The following is a 16011-nucleotide window of genomic DNA, read 5'->3' on the forward strand; positions in this document are numbered from 1 at the left end:
ATGTTCGCCGTCTAATCGCGTCTTGGGTCTCATTAACGAACTCGTTAATATTCTCCTTCCCCCTTCTCTCTCTTTCTCCCTGTCTCTCCCTGTCTCTGTCTCTCTATCGGTCGATCAGTAATCGAGCCTAACATCTCCCCGATTTAACGTAAATATCTAGGAACGTCGAGTGTATCTCTGATAAGAAAAAACATAACAAAAAAAAAGAAAAAAGAGAGAGAGAGGGGGGGGGGGAAACGATAACAGAAGAAATAAAAAACGATATCAGCCAAAGCGCAAATATGTCGTTGCGTGGCCGGAGACAGGTTCGTAAGAGAAGCCACTCCTTTCGCTGCTGCTCGCCTGGGATTCAGAGGTGCAGCCTTCTACCTGGCTCAACGCCCACACCTCCCACTTTCGACCAAAGAGATCCTTTCCTAGTCTTTTTGCTTTCTTTCGTCGATTCGTATGAGTCATGCACGGAGTCCCTACACGCTACTACGTATTACTCGTCTTCCTTTTAAGAGAAAAGAAATAGAAAACGCGTTGCACGAAGATACGCTAGGTGGTATATTCGTGTGTGTGTGTATCAAGGACCGATCGTGCGTTCTCGCGTATTCTGCAAGAGTCCATCGAAAACCTACCGCGGGTACCTACTAATTAGGAAAGGAGTTGGAAACGCTTTCGATCGAGATTTTACTCGAGAACACACCTGGCGAACGATAGATAAAAGTCCAAGTTCTATTCTGTATTTCTCTCTCTCTCTTTGTCTATCTATCTTCGTTTCCACGAGGAAAGTCTACCGAGAAAATTATCTGGACATCTGCGTGCTAGAGCGACGTCGAACGAGTCGTCTAGATGATTTCCACGACTGCGAGTCGACGGGAGAACATAAGATAGTAGGAGGAAGCGAAGGAGGAAGAGGAAGAAGAGGAGGAGGAGGAGGAGGACGAGGAGAAGAAGAAGGAGGAAGCGAGCGTGCGCACGCGTTCTCACCGTTGGAGGAGGTGCTGCGACAAAGTGCGCGCATGGTACGGAGGAAAGTCGTCGTCGCTACAGAGATCTGGACGAAGAGGAGCACGAAGAGGAGATGGAGGTGGACGGAGGAGATAACGGCTGGGTGACCTCTCCAACAGGTAAAGGAGCCACACGGCACGACCGAGATTTCCTTTTCAGGTAAATTCCACGAGCGTGGGCGAGCAGGGTAGCAGACGAGGCAGGATGTTACACACCTGCCAAGAGCCAAGGTGTAGCATTATGCACGTTGGAGTTCACGATGCATCCCACTCCTATTTCCTCCTCCATCGCCTAGCACCACCTCCTCCTCCTCCTCTTCCTCCTTCTCCTCCTCCTCCTCCTCCTCCTCCGCGATCCTCCTCGCGATTTCTACTCGACGCTCTCGTTGCATCCGAGCCGTCGCTTAGATAACGACCAAGAGACACGCAAGATCGATCGTTGCTTCAACGATATCATCAAATCGGTCGATTACGTCCACGGTCCTCCCGTTTTCCCCATTGTCCGTCTCTCGCCGACGCAGTTCCCGCACAATAGACGCAATTTACCTTTTAATCGGGATCCCTACGCGAACGCGATACACCGTCATGGTCACTCGGAAATTTCACCTAAAATCAGAGACGACCCGCGTAATTTCACATTTATACCATCGTTATGCTAATTACGCGGTGACTCGTCCAAGCAGCGCGGGACACTCTCGACGCTTTGAATAATTTCCCGTTGGTCGCGTCAGTCCTCCACTCTCTCTCTCTCTCTCTCTCTCTCTCTCTCTCTCTCTTTAACTTTTCGCGCTCTCCGCACGCGTAATTACGTGCGGGATTATTAAGAAGTCGAGCGAGACAAAAGGTACGAAGAATCGCTCTTTTTGTTCGCGGCTTTACAAGAAATTTTACGTTAATTTAAACAATTACGTTGGCCTTCGAGAGAGAGCCAACGGTATACGGCATGCATACCAAATTTGGATTACTCTATCGCATTTTAATACGATAAATCCTTCGTCGTCGCATCCGATCTCATAAATATTCAGAAGAGAATCACGTCGGCCGATTTAGAAAATACTACGTGCGCCTGCGAAAGGTCAAGGCGATCGAATTATCACGATTACGAGAGTTCGATCGGTTCGAAATTGCCCGAGCGTCTTTCCCTCTATCGTGTAACGGTACCCGCGCGATCGTCTACGTCGTCGTTACTATTATTATAGTAATAATTATTAATATCGTCGTTGCTATCGCCGTTCTCTTATTCACCCTTTTATCGATATAACGCGAATATAAAATAGTTATCTACGAGACGTCCGACTTTTATGAATACCAAATGAATCAAAAGGACGGTATTATTATAAAAACGATAAAAAAAAAAAAGAGAAAAGAAAAAAGAAAAAAAAAGAAAAATAAAAAAGCCAACTGTGTAACGAAAAGCCAACTTTCGCGCGTACGTACGTACGTACGTACGACGTACGTTCGCACGGTTCGTTCGTTCGTTGAATAATTGTATTTTCTCGTGGCGACGATTTAAATTAAATTTTAATTACATCCTCCGATAGACAAACTTACTCGTAGCGACGAGTTTCTCTAATGGTTTGAAAACGACCGGTTTAGTTCATTGTTAGAAGAGGAAGCCATAGCTTTGAAAGGGTTAAAACAAAACGTCTCCTCCTATACCAGAGCGGTAAGGCAGGCAAAGAGGTTCGCTTACTCTTTGTGCGCAGATAAAGGCACGATCCAGGTGATTCAGGTGCGCGAACAGGTGTTCGCTACCAGGACAGTAGATCGCAAGGAGGTAGAAGAGCTCTCGCAGTACCGACCACTTTTACCGCTTTTCTTTCCGGTATTATTTAATCGTATGCGTGCGGAAGGTGGATACGCACGCGCGTCGAATCGACCGGATAAACGACCCTCGGTCGATTATCTAATTAATTTTTCATTGGTATTTTTTCTACGTATACACTTTTTTTTTTTGTATGTATATCAGGTACCGAATGGAGAAACAACGTGACCGGATAGGAAGCAGGTGTCGTTAAGCGCTTATGACACGACACGTAGAAAAGAGATAAATAAACTTTCTATGTCTTTCTCTAGTAGATATGTGTGTGCATATGTATATATATATATATATATATATATATATATATATATATATATATATACATATATCTACTAATCGACACGTCGCGGTCGAGAAGAAAACCGGTCGGAGAATGAACTTTGCCGATCTCTCGTGAAAGCTAATATCCTGATCGAATGCACCTGTTTACCCAGCCGAAGTCAAGATTTACCTTTCCGAAGGAAACTCGTAGGATCGGGTATAACCCAACTCCTACGTCTATTATGTTCTTGATCCGATCGGAAGCTCGTCCACTCGGATCTTTCGGCAACGATTGCCTATCCTCTCGCGATCGATCGATCTCGGACGCCTCTCTTCAAGCTCTATCGATATTTAATCGAATATATTGCAAATGTAATCCCCAACGTTCTCCATCGAGTTGAGTGACATTTAACGAAGTTACAGGAGCGACGCGACCGATACTCTCTATCGTAGAGAAAACTTTGTTGAAAATGTTGAATATAATCGATGCCGACGCCGTATGGCTCTCTGCACTCTCTAACGTCCTTTCGTTTTATACGAATAACTCGTGTTATCGCTTAACTACGTAAAAGAGAATATACTTTGCATAGTTTTTTACGAAACTTTGCGAGAAAACAAATAATCGAAAACTTTCGCGTAAGAAAAGGTGCACGGCAAGCTTCCTTTCTTCCGCTTATTTTCTTTCTTCTTCGCTTTTATTATTTTTTTATTGTTTTTTAAGGTTGCAAACGACGTAGACTAAAAAAAAGAAGTTACGTTTAATTAGTCGTACGTGGCAGGTAGTTACTACGTAAGTAAGTAAGTAAGTAAGTAAGTAAATAAGTACTATAATCAATAATTCGGTTCGGTTATCCGAGTTCTCTGCACAAGGGAAAACGTTTGTAAGGATTTCTCTCTCGTTAATTAGCGACAATGCCAGTGCCGATAATTGACGTTTCTGCAAAACGACTTAATTTCGTAATGGTGAAATTAAAAAAAAAAAAAAAAAAGAGGAAAGAAAAGAAAAAAAATTCTAACGCGATAAAAGTAGGCGTATCGCGGAGAGCGATTGCTTTCGCAATCGACGTTACGAGGTTACAACAACGTTCTCGGTTAGAAAGCTCGATTTTGAGAGTCTCGAGAACTCTTCTATATGGATTTTTATTTCACGAAACCTCGCTAACGCGTCGGTCTCTCGTGCTAATAACTTTCCTTTCGGGACATATGAATAAATTAGAAAAGAAGAAGAAGAAGAGAAAAACAAATGTTTGATCGATAATCGACGATATTAAAAATCGTATGATGGTTTGGGACAAAGGCGTAAGAAGGATGTAGCCTTAAACGCTACGCCTTAAACGCGAAATGCGATAAATGAGAAAGATGATGTAAAAGAGAGAAGCCGAGCTGTAAAAGGTACGTTATATATTCGAGAACGTACTCGATCGTTATGTAAATCTGGCCCGTGGAATATATGCATACACATCCGTCTTAAATAATAGTATCTTTATGGGCGAATACCACCGTAAGATACGTCTTATTTCGATCCGTTCTTCGTTTTATTTCTCTCTCTCTCTCTCTTCTTTTTTCTCGTTGATCGTTCGAACGATAATAAAACGAGTAATTGCCGATAAATCGATGGAGGTTGAGAGAGAACAAAGAGATAGATAAAGAATAGGAAATTTCAACGATAATTATTCGTTGGGTATCTACTTTTGATTGGTGTTTCTAACGAAGAGAAACGTCGTGATCACGATCGTACGACGCGGTTGTCTACGTCGAGCTTGGATATTCGCGAGGAACTGAGCGCGCTTATTTCGTTCGAGACTACGACGAGGAAGAAGTTGCAACGCTCGCAAAATGACGGATCGTTTGAACGGAGCCGAGCCGAGACGAGACGAGACGAGAAGGGAAGTAAATGTGAGGTATTAGCGTCGCGATAATATCGTCGTTTTCTACGAACAAAAGAAGCATCGAAATCCCGAGCCCTTTCCCCGATTTTTTTGCACGTCGCGCATTAAGAGGAAAGACTCGGATTCGCAAACGGATCGCGCGAGAGACGTTTTCAGGGCATAACCGCGATTATGTTCTTACGCCAGCGGCCACCCGCCTATTACGCTTATTCGTATCGTCATTTTGCGCGCTTTCTATAAATATATATATATCATATATTATATATGTACGAGATATACATATGAGAGAGCGTGTGCGCGCGCAAATATATGCAGAGTGTTTTCATTAAATTCATTAAAATTATTAGGGCATCTTGAAGCGAGATAAGCGAGAAAGTTTCAAATTGAAAAACAAAGTTTTCGAAAGTACTGGCAAAGCGTTTGGTCGGAACTCCTTCTCGTGGCTTTCGAAAGTTGTTGACCGAAAACGTGATACTAGTTTCGGACGAAATAATCCCTCTTTCTCGGTAAGACAGATATACCAAGTTTGATGTTCGATCGGAAAAAGGGGGAAAGAAACTCGTAAGTAGCTTTGAGGAAATACCGACGCGTTTCCGGAAACAAAGAGGTCCAAACGTTAAAGTTAATCGCGGGTTACCGATAGAGAAACGCTCCACCGCAGTCGCAATTATATTTCCACCGATCTACGTGACCCGATACGCGCCTTTCGAGTTAGCTCCAAATTGCTATCGGCCTCTCTGTTTCCATCCATTTCTCTACCTTTGTCTCTCTATAATCGGTTACGTAATCTCGTTTCTTCGAAACGATTTTCCTACGGATTAAAACAACCTCGTCGCTACGTTCGTACGACGTTCCAATGAGAATAGGATCGACGACGACGACGACGACGACGACGACGTAATTTACGCGATAGTTACGTTATTAAATCGGAACGATAAGATGTCACGTTGTACGAAAGATCTCTCTACAAGTGAAAATAATATTAGGTACCTTTAGTTCGCGCTCGAGAATCGTCGAATAATAAAACGAGGAATTTCCAAAGGCGAACGCGCGAATAGAACCAGAATGGAGGAGGAAGAGCGTGATTATAAATTAGAACCGAGTTCGGTAGACGAGTTAGAAACGCGAGTAGATGCGATTCGCTCGTCACGATAATGGCCTTGTGTACGATTTCCCTGCATTCGCGCGTTACAACAACGAACAGCCGATAACGTTAACGACGATGCAGGTTCACGCATTTCGTGCTTAAGCAAATTGCCAGGCAAATATTCACAAGCCGCAAATGCTCGTTACAGCAAACTCCACCGTCGCGCGACATCTCCGAGGAGACGCATCGAGATTCGATTTGATTCATAGTTGTACCGTATTATAGTTCCAGCGCTATCTATCTTGCTTCCGGCTGGAAACTTTAACGTTACGTTATTTTTCGATACGAAACTATGTTGACGGATTACGAAAAAAGAATTTAGAGTGCAAAGGATTAATGGCATTTCCTATGCCCCACAGTTATACGCGATGTACTATGCGAGTTATATATTATACACGGTATTATACCGTGCATTACGTATTACTCATCGTGGACCGTAGTAAATATATTACGCAGGCTGCCGGTAATGCTTATTCCGGGTGTACGAGTATATACGCGCGCTTGCACACCAACCCATACACCTACGTTACACCGGGAAATATAATAATCGCAAAAGACTCGAGAAATATAATACGATACGAATACGAAAGGGTCGTTTCTCTTTTCATTTTTTTTTTTCTTCGTCCATCCTGAACGTAGGTCAGCCAGACGCATTGCAAACATATTATCGTGCACGCGCGGATCCCTATATAGAAGCTTGGACTACTAAAGCGAGGTCTCCAAGCGAGAGCAGGTGCCTATCCGCGAATTCCTGTGGTTTCGACAACGTAACTGGATTATGCGGCATGCTGCATAGGTGAATTAGCAGGCAAATGTTCGATAAATTCGTTTGTTCGCCGATCGATAGGTCGCGGTATTGCTAGGCGATCTACTCGATTGTCCAGCCGCACACTAATCGGGGATGCTTCCTCCCCCTTCTCCTCTTGGCACGACCTCTCCAACGCGCTATCGCGATTTGCTTGGACGAGCATCTCTTCGTCGGCCATAAGGGTAAACACGCCACGAAACGATCTTACTTTCCCTCGCGACTCGCCACCATCGTTAATGCTCCTAACTAACAACGATCGTTGCCAACGACGAATTATCCGACACGAACGATAAATACCCAAAGGTAGTAAAACCGAAGCCCTCGATTTCCTAAACGAATTGAAATATTTTACGAGCTCCCTCCAATATAAGATACGTCGGCTCGACCAGTAGCCTTGCATTTGCACGAAACTAACGAAAATGGCTTTGATCCAACCGCGACACGTTTTTTCGTACTCGTTCGTCTTTTGGAATTTACAAGTGATCCTCGACGATATTCGATCTAATAAAACCTATAAATCATTGAAATTCCAAAGTACATTCTTGAGAGAAGTCGAGTCTCGAGTTGGCCGTTATGTGAAACTCGTTCCGCGGATCCAGTTATGCCATTCGTGATGCAACGCGTTTCGAAGGACACTAACCAAACTAGCTCCTCGCGAACTTTGCACATGGAAATTTAATAATCTCAGCAAAGTGCAACTCGATTTGACATAACGACGACGACGATGATGATATACAAGTATATTTTTTGTTGAAACAAGCAATATACGAAACTCGGTTTTACGGCGAAACGATGGTTTTCGTCCTAATCAAAAAGTAAGTTTGCATATCCTATCTACTCGAACGCGGCTGTTCTTGGGACAAAAGGATGAATTACTTTAAGTAGGTTAGATGGGCGTTACGAAACGGATCTCTCTCTCTCTCTCTCTCTCTCTCTCTCTCTCTCTCTCTCTCTCCCTCTCTCTTTCTCTCGTGCGCGCACGATCTCGAAGAAAGCGCGACACGAAAGGAGACATTTTTACAAGGTGGAATCTTAAAGGTGATCGCTCGTAGGTACCTGGAAACCTCATGCACGCGATAGTCTTCGAACACGAACGGTCTTGCGTCAATACGCTCCGTGTCCTACGTTAAAAAGTAAACAATACGAAAGAAAGTAAAATATCGCGTTCTGGTATTTCTTTCACGCTCGACGAAAAACGAAAGGAAAGGAAACGAATGTTCCGGGCTAACGATAAAGTCGTTAATTCGCTTTAGAAAAACCAAACGATATTTTTTCTAATCTAATTAGGAGAATGCCGCTAGGAGTGATTAGCGATGTACGTTAATCGGTAGACAGGTAGTAGAGTACACCTAATATTCCTGTACACATAGCGCAAACGAGGAGAGAGATCGATCGATCACCTACGACCAATCAGAACCTACGTAACACCGGTTTGTCCAAACAAATTATTTCCTCCCGATTAGTCCGCCGAGCGTTTCGCGTAACATAACATGGCGAAGCCAGTATATTTGCACGTCGGATTAAATCCCACACACCTACGCTTTATTGCTACGCACACACTGGCAAACCACACTTGAGGTTTTCGAATTTCCATTCGCGCTAATTTCACGTTCTTCTTCCCTTGCGCGACCGCTTTAAAAAAGCGCTAGAAAGTTTTGTATAAAGAGCACTTGTGCAACTTTTCTTTATCTATCTTTCCAACGCTTTTCCACCATTCTCTCTCTCTCTCTCTCTCTCTCTCTCTCTCTCTCTCTCTCTTTGCCTCTCCAATCAACGCCACCACCATCGATCACGACCGCTCTACGAGAAAACAACGAATGTCGCGTTTTACTGAATTTACGATCGTCTCGAACGATAAGAGACGAGAAGCTTCGAAACCTTTTCTAATGTAAATACGAGAAGTAGAAGAAGAAGAAGAAGAAGAAGAAGAAGAAGAAGAAGAGGAAGAAGAAGAGGAGAAGAAGTAAACACTTGGAGAGTATTAGCGGCAAGATAAATGACGATGGCTCGTTTCTCTTTATTAAAAGGAATCGTTTCGTCGAGCAAGATGAAAACGAGAGAACGAAGAATTAAAGGAGGGGAGGGGGGATAAAAAAAAGGACTAAATAAATAAAAAAGAAAATAAAAAAAAAAGAAACAAAAAAAAAAGAAAGGAAGAAACAAAAATAAAAAAGTAAAGAAAAAAAAAAATAAGAATCGAGACGTACGTTTCGAAGAAGCGTGCCACGTATTATCGATGTTTTGCTATTCACAGTACGTGCACTTAGATTCTTATCGCGTTAATCGACGAAGCTTCGAGTTGAGGAATCGAGTCCTCTCCTGCTCCTCCTTCTCCACCACCACCACCACCTCCTCCTCCTCCTCCTCTCCTCCTCCTACACCGACTCTTTCTATTTATTCGTTCGTCCACTTCTCGTTGACGCACCATATACACGCGCGAATCGAACCTGCTCCCAGGCACACGCGCGACCACCGTTCGATTTCTCGAGAACGAGATTCGTGCTATTTACCAGATGGAAGTCACCGAGGTACTGACGAGTTTCTCACCGAGAAGACATACTTCGACTCTCGAGACTTTGGAAGAGAGAAAAAGAAAGAGAGAGGCGTGTTCTCTCTCTTTCTCTCTTTCTTTCACTCTCCTCGCTCTCGATTTCCAGGATTATAACCTTTCTCTCTCTTCCTCCCCACTCTATCGTTTATCCCAACATACCGACTCGTGTTATGTTTCTTTCTCTCTTTCTCTTTCTCTATCTATCTATCTCTCTTTCTCTCTCTCTCTCTCTCTCTCTTCGTTTGCCATAGTTTCTCGCCACTGGGAAGGGGAAGAGTGAGAGGCTTGCATATCGTTCCAAGGAGGCTTGACCCGACACTTGCCTACATGACGTACGTTATATGTCACGGACAATGCCCCAAGTAAGCAAACTTTCGACCAATTTTCGTTTATTAACTAGTCAAAGTCGATGAACGGGACGCGATAGACTTACGTACATACACGTGCCGAAGAAGATTCGTAATCGAATATTAAAATGTTTTAAAATGTAGTATATTACGGACTTACGTAGCATAAATACGAAACCACGATTGATCGAATGAATATGCTAATTTATACGAAATAATTTGCAAATTTTAACGGACGTGTATGTTTATTAATAAAATGACAAAATTGCACGCCACCGCGCAGTTATCTCCGAAACAAATCGAATCACGATAATTTATTAACGGATTCGACTTTTAACGAATGAGATTTTGACCGAGGGGATTTATATATATATACATACATACATACATACATACATGCACGCACACGCACGCACATACACACAAAAGAAATTGGATCTTCACGGATTAAAGGAATCTGCACGTCTAGGAATGGATCTATAAATTTACGTCCTACGATGACTCATTCAAATGGACGGCATCTCCAAATATGATTTCACAGATATAGATATCTACTCATATAAATCAAAGATTTTTGGACGAGTAGATCGTAGTAAATGCCGATCGAAGATAATTGAATTACATGATATAAAATAGAATGAAGCAACGTTATCTCTCATCGTTTTCAATCTCCGTTACGTATAATATTAATAATAATAATAATAATAATATGTCCATTTTCATAGATACGTTCCAAAATATGAAATTCGATTACGCGCAAACGTGATAATAATGCTAAAAGCTATACTTGATTATCGTAGATCTCCATATATCAATTCCTCGAAAGGTTCGTAGGAAACCTTACGCGAAAGATATCTCGACTATGACGATTATGTAAGCGGATCGCGCTCTCGCTCTCGATTGGTATCGAGAAATCGCCTGACGTTCTACTGCCATTGACGAACCATGCGAACTATGGATTCTCGCCTTCTATCGGCATACCGTCGCCCTACGTATCGCATATTTCTAGATTATTAAATATACTTTTCCACGGGACATACGACATGATATATATTCTTTCCAACGCACGAACCTTCGACTAATTTTTTACGAACGTTATTTCATATCTCCGAAATCAAAGCTCCCGAGATTATTATAACGCGATATACTGATTTACCCTCTCGGTTTTAGCTCAGCTCTTTCACGAACCAAGTATTTATCCACGTCGACCAGATCGTTTCGTATCTTTGGTTGCGCCGCGAAAAAAAGGGACGAAAGAAAGAAGGAAAATCTTTGAAATGTTTTCTTTCTCTCTCTCTCTCTCTCTTTCTCCCATCCCTCTTTAACCATACGAGGAGAAAACGAGTGTCATTAATTTGCCGGCCGTGTAAGAAAAAAAAGAAAAAGAAAAAACAAAAAAAAAAACAAAGATAGAAATGGGAGAAAAGACGAGAAGGATGTACAGCTCGCTTTTACTCGAGGTAGGAAGCTAGCTGCGAGAGTTTCTGGTTGGGTAAAAACGTGGCGCGAACGAAAGGGACAAGAAAATCCTTAAGAATGGTGTAAAAAGGTAGGAGAAAGAGGGAAGGAAAAATAAAATGGGGGAAAAAAGAAAAGAGAAGAGAAGAGAAGAAAGAAAAGAAAAGAAAAGAAAAAAAGGGCCGTGAGAAAATGATTCAACGCGTTGTGAAAGACACGTCGGTGACAACGTAACGCAACACACACCCCACACCACACCACACCACACCACACCGTCCACGCAAGACCGATGGAAAAATATCTTTGTATAGGTTTTTAAATTTTCCTTACGGTCCGTCGAGCGAAGAAAAGAGAAAGGGATAAAGATACATCGAGGACACGTTCGCCATTCGAATTCCTCTCGGATACCGCCAGCACGATTTCGGTCTCCTTTGGACGATAAAACGAATGGATGACCAAAAAGCGAGTAGCTCATGAATCTTCGTGATTTTCTTCTTCTTCTTCTTCTTCGTCGTCGTCGTAGATACTTCTTCTAAAGCCGATAGATCAAGACCGAAGACGTTGTCGTTCGTCTTGAGAGATCATACGTTCCTTCCAAGTACAAAGAAGCACGGAGAGCTAGAAAACGAGAGCCGAACAATGAGCCACGAACTTTACTCTAACCCTTTTCGCGACCTTTTCACGAGTTTTCCTATCTCGACCGCGCAAAGAAAGAAGTGTTACACGGAGAGAGAGAGAGAGAGAGAGAGAGAGAGAGAGAGAGAGAGAGAGAGAGAAATCTTTTCGAAAGCGACACTCTCGAGTTACTACTATCGTAAGCACCGGGTACGCGCAACGTGGCACCGTTTTAAAGGGGTGCGAAACCGATAAAGGATGTTAAAGTCCAAGTATCGAGTGGCCGTTCATTATTCTACGTCATTTCAGGAGGGTTACCCTCTATCAATGATCAAGGGGATCGTTAGAAGTCGTTAATTAAGTGACTGTCGAACCACTGGAATCTATCCAAGCCGCAGACTAATAGGTATGGGCACCAAGAAGGAGCGAGAGACATCGACAGAACTTCTCAAAGTTTCTTGAAATTTGCCATTGCCGATTAATTCGTGATATCTTAATTAGTTTGAAAATCGAGAAGCCGATTAAGTTACTCCGTGCAAATCCGATATAGGCGTTCCATAGGCGAGAAAAATTCTTCTCTTGTAAAGTTGCAATTGTTTCTGCGACTCGAGAAATCAAATGTGTCGTAAAATCGTTGAAATTTTAACAGATTCGCAGGAGACGAGACGAGGAATCGCAGTAACGCGGAATTCGTGGAATTCTTTAGGAGGATGCCAAAAAGAAATGAAACGCGGCGATAAGTGAACGTTTCCTGGGACAGACTGCAATCACGGTAATGCTGCTGTCTGCCGATCTCATTGCCGATGATGATGTCGGTGGCGGTGGCGGTGGCGGTGGAGGTGGTGGTGATAGTGATAGTAGTAGTAGTGGTGGTGGTGGTGGTGGTGGTGGCGGCGATGCCAGTAACGATGGTACATAGGCTTTACGCAATCCTGAGGTCACTGGCAAGTTGCCGTGACCCAGCCGCAGTCCTAAATCTTTTTGGCGAAGTGGATGCTCCACGGCTTATCCCTTGTTGCGCGATCTCACGAAAGTTAGATCATGTTGCCGGACGACACTGGGGACAGACAGAGAGAGAGAGAGAGAGAGAAAAGTAGAGTATAGTGCGCCTGCGGAGAGAGCCACCACTGGATCTTTGGTATTACTGCAGGATATCAGGATCACAGAACTCTGCCAATCCGTATGAATCGTAGAGAAGGTGGGGAGAGCGAGTTGGCTCCAACTACGAGACGGTAAACAAAGATAAGGACTTGTTTCCTCTCAGCACTTTGTCCAGAATCTTTTTTCTCCGTCTCTTTCTCTCTCCTTCTCTTATTGCTAGTCGCAGCCAAGCGCAAAAGTAGATTTTTATCGCTCTCCGACATACGCGCGCCTTTAAAACAAACACAGGCGAGCATAAATATATACGCGCGTACGTATGTGTGCAATCACGTGTACATAAACTTTCGAGTTAAAATAAAAGCTTCATATTCAGCGGAACGTAAAGTTTATTACGATAAAAAAATTAGAGGAGAAGATGGGAACGTCGAGCGAGAACAAAGGAATGTAACTCGCAATGGAAAATGACGAATACTTTGGAATATACTTTATCCGACGATGATGGAAGAAAGAGGAGGAGGAGGAGGTGGAGGTGGAGGAGAAGAACGATGGTCGTGCTAAACTCGAAGTAACCATCTTCCAAGAAGCTTTCGACAAAGATGAGATTAAATAAATGAAAAGGAGTAAACGAAGGACAAAGTGAGACCGATGATCGTGGTAGTGGAGTAACGACAATGCGGCGAGCTATGCGGTAAACTAAATAGGAGGAGACGTGGATGGAAAACGGTCGGTGGACAAAGAACCGCAACGGTGAAGACGATGACGTCGCGGTAAAAGCCAAAAGGAGATGGGCAATGAGCGAAAAAAAAAAACGCGAGAAGAGAAAGAGAAGGTGAGCTGTAACGCGTCTATATCGTAGTACAGATACTGGATATTCGACTCAGCTGATAGGGCATAGCCGATATAATAGCCGGGTCTACGGATCGAAGGACACATATTCCGGTCAAGGTTGGCATTCGCCTCTCTACGGTAATACTTCCTGCCGTCCTACCTATTCCACTCGAAAAATCACAATCCTGCCAGAAATGGCCTATATACGTATATGCAAAGACTATTTAGCATATGACCGAGTTATGCGTATGATGTGGCTAGCTTATCGATGATTGATTGGTAACATATACGGCACGTGTAATCGATAAACGAACAAATATTTGTGCGATTGATTCGTCGCTACGACGAATCTAAAACTCTCCTATATCCGGCATTTATAGAACAACGGGCTTAAAATATTTCTAACGACTTATGTTTTAGCCTTCGTTCTAAACGTAGAAAGGACGATAAGAAAATATCCGAGTATACGAGATGGAAAAGAAAAATGAAAGAAAAGTATAGCGATCGTATAATGACCGTCGAAGCGACGTTAAAGTTGAAGTCTGAAACGTTTCGATGGTCATACGTATACCTCTATCTCTCTACCTACCTACCTACTACGTACCACGAGAGACTATGCTAGATGCGAAGACATTAGGCGAGCCGACAGTTACGTATTTCCAGAAAAGAATTCTCGACGATACGGGAAACGGCGAATATCATCGCGCTCCGACAATATACCGTGCTTTATTTACCGCTCCGCTATCATCTCTCCGTCGTACTTTACGAAAATTCACCTCCAAATACGAGAAGTGGAGAGAGATAGACTGGAATAACGTTGTATTTGCGTATCGTGGCTTTCGTGCCTCTTCAAATGCGTCATTAAGTTTTTCGATTATTTATCGAGCTATCGTATAATTTTATTCGCCGCCTACTCGAGTTCGCCTTTTAATAATAACAACGAGATCGAATATTCGAACGAGCCTTAAACGGTATACGGATAAGTAAGTATTGGAGCTATTCGTCGGACGGATCCCTCTCTCCGTGAGAACGCATACTGATCGTAAGGATGCTCGCTGTTGAATATCGTTTGCGCGACCAGCTGGAAAACCAAAGCACGCTGTAATTAACGACGACCTCTTTTCGCTAATGCACGCATATACGTAGATATTATCCGTTTGAAAGTAAATAAAGCCAAGAGCGTAATTTTCGATCAATGAAAAATGCACGCACATGTTTACCTTCTTGACGAGTAAACATCCGACAATGAACACCGATTACTCCTATAAAAGACTATTACGAGGTAATAAAAGTGTTTATCTATCTATCTATGTGTCTACATACGCGCGCGTATTATATATATATATATATATATATACGTTCACACACCTACTTAACGACCATTTCACCGCGTTCGATTAACGCCTTAACGAATATTTCTCCGGTATAATGTATAGCACCTTGGGGTCCTCGGCGAGTCGTTCAAAGCATACTCGGAGAGTACAATAAGAGAAAAATATTAGTGGGGTCAGTGAAAGAGCGAGAAAGCTCGTTCGCGTAAGCCGTAGGAAGGATGAGGAAAGGAGAACATTTTTCGCGGTGACACGGCGAAGAAATTCTCACACGACGGGAGGTTGCTCGCGTGGGAGAGCAAAACGTGAGAGGGAGAGAAAGAGAGAGGGTGGGAGGGAGGTTGAGAGAGAAAGAGAGAGAGAGAGAGAGACAGCTTTAGTGGGCGAGTAGTAGCAGGGAGAGAGCTTGCGCCTAGCCAGGTCGACTGGCTCGAGCTTGCGAGCCTTCTAGCAGCAGCCAGTCGCCGGCTGCCGGGCCACGGTCGAGCATCTCTTCTCGACTACACGAGCTTAAAGAAAGACTGCGTGCGACGACGACGACGACTACTACGACTACGACGACGACCTCGTAACCCTTTTTCTACGACCTTACGACCACGGAAGTTCCTCGAAGAAAAACGAACAATATCGATCAAGAAACGCGGCTTCCACCTCCTTTGTCATTACTTTTCCACGTACGAATGATATTCGCTCGATTTTTAAAATACATCCCACGACGATAGACGGATAATAATCGTCCTGTTTTTAGGGTCGAAAATATTTCCCCACCTAAATCAAGTGAAATCACGCGAAGAGTCAACGTGGCCGCGTAATCGTTTTCTCGCGTGCTAACTAATCTAAGGAAAACGCAGAAGGAGG

At 43.3% G+C, this 16011-nt stretch overlaps 1 protein-coding gene across 6 annotated transcripts in view; it reads right to left on the bottom strand.

Moving 5' to 3' along the window:
* The window catches only part of LOC122629687 (low affinity immunoglobulin epsilon Fc receptor-like), a 69012-nt gene that overhangs the window by 42800 nt on the left and 10201 nt on the right, over nucleotides 1–16011 (bottom strand). The window contains exon 1 of one of the 6 annotated variants that reach the window (XM_043813403.1): nucleotides 15043–15076. The exons of 3 other annotated variants lie outside the window; for them this stretch is intronic. In XM_043813403.1, the coding sequence (XP_043669338.1) occupies nucleotides 15043–15061 (19 nt within the window). In that variant the 5' untranslated portion in view covers nucleotides 15062–15076. Of the gene's footprint in view, nucleotides 1–9129; nucleotides 9264–9307; nucleotides 9449–15042; nucleotides 15077–16011 lie in introns of those variants that run through there. 2 more of the 6 variants (XM_043813406.1, XM_043813408.1) reach the window with 2 other exon arrangements.

Source organism: Vespula pensylvanica, chromosome 5, assembly GCF_014466175.1.
Source record: "Vespula pensylvanica isolate Volc-1 chromosome 5, ASM1446617v1, whole genome shotgun sequence".
Lineage (NCBI taxonomy): Eukaryota > Metazoa > Arthropoda > Insecta > Hymenoptera > Vespidae > Vespula > Vespula pensylvanica.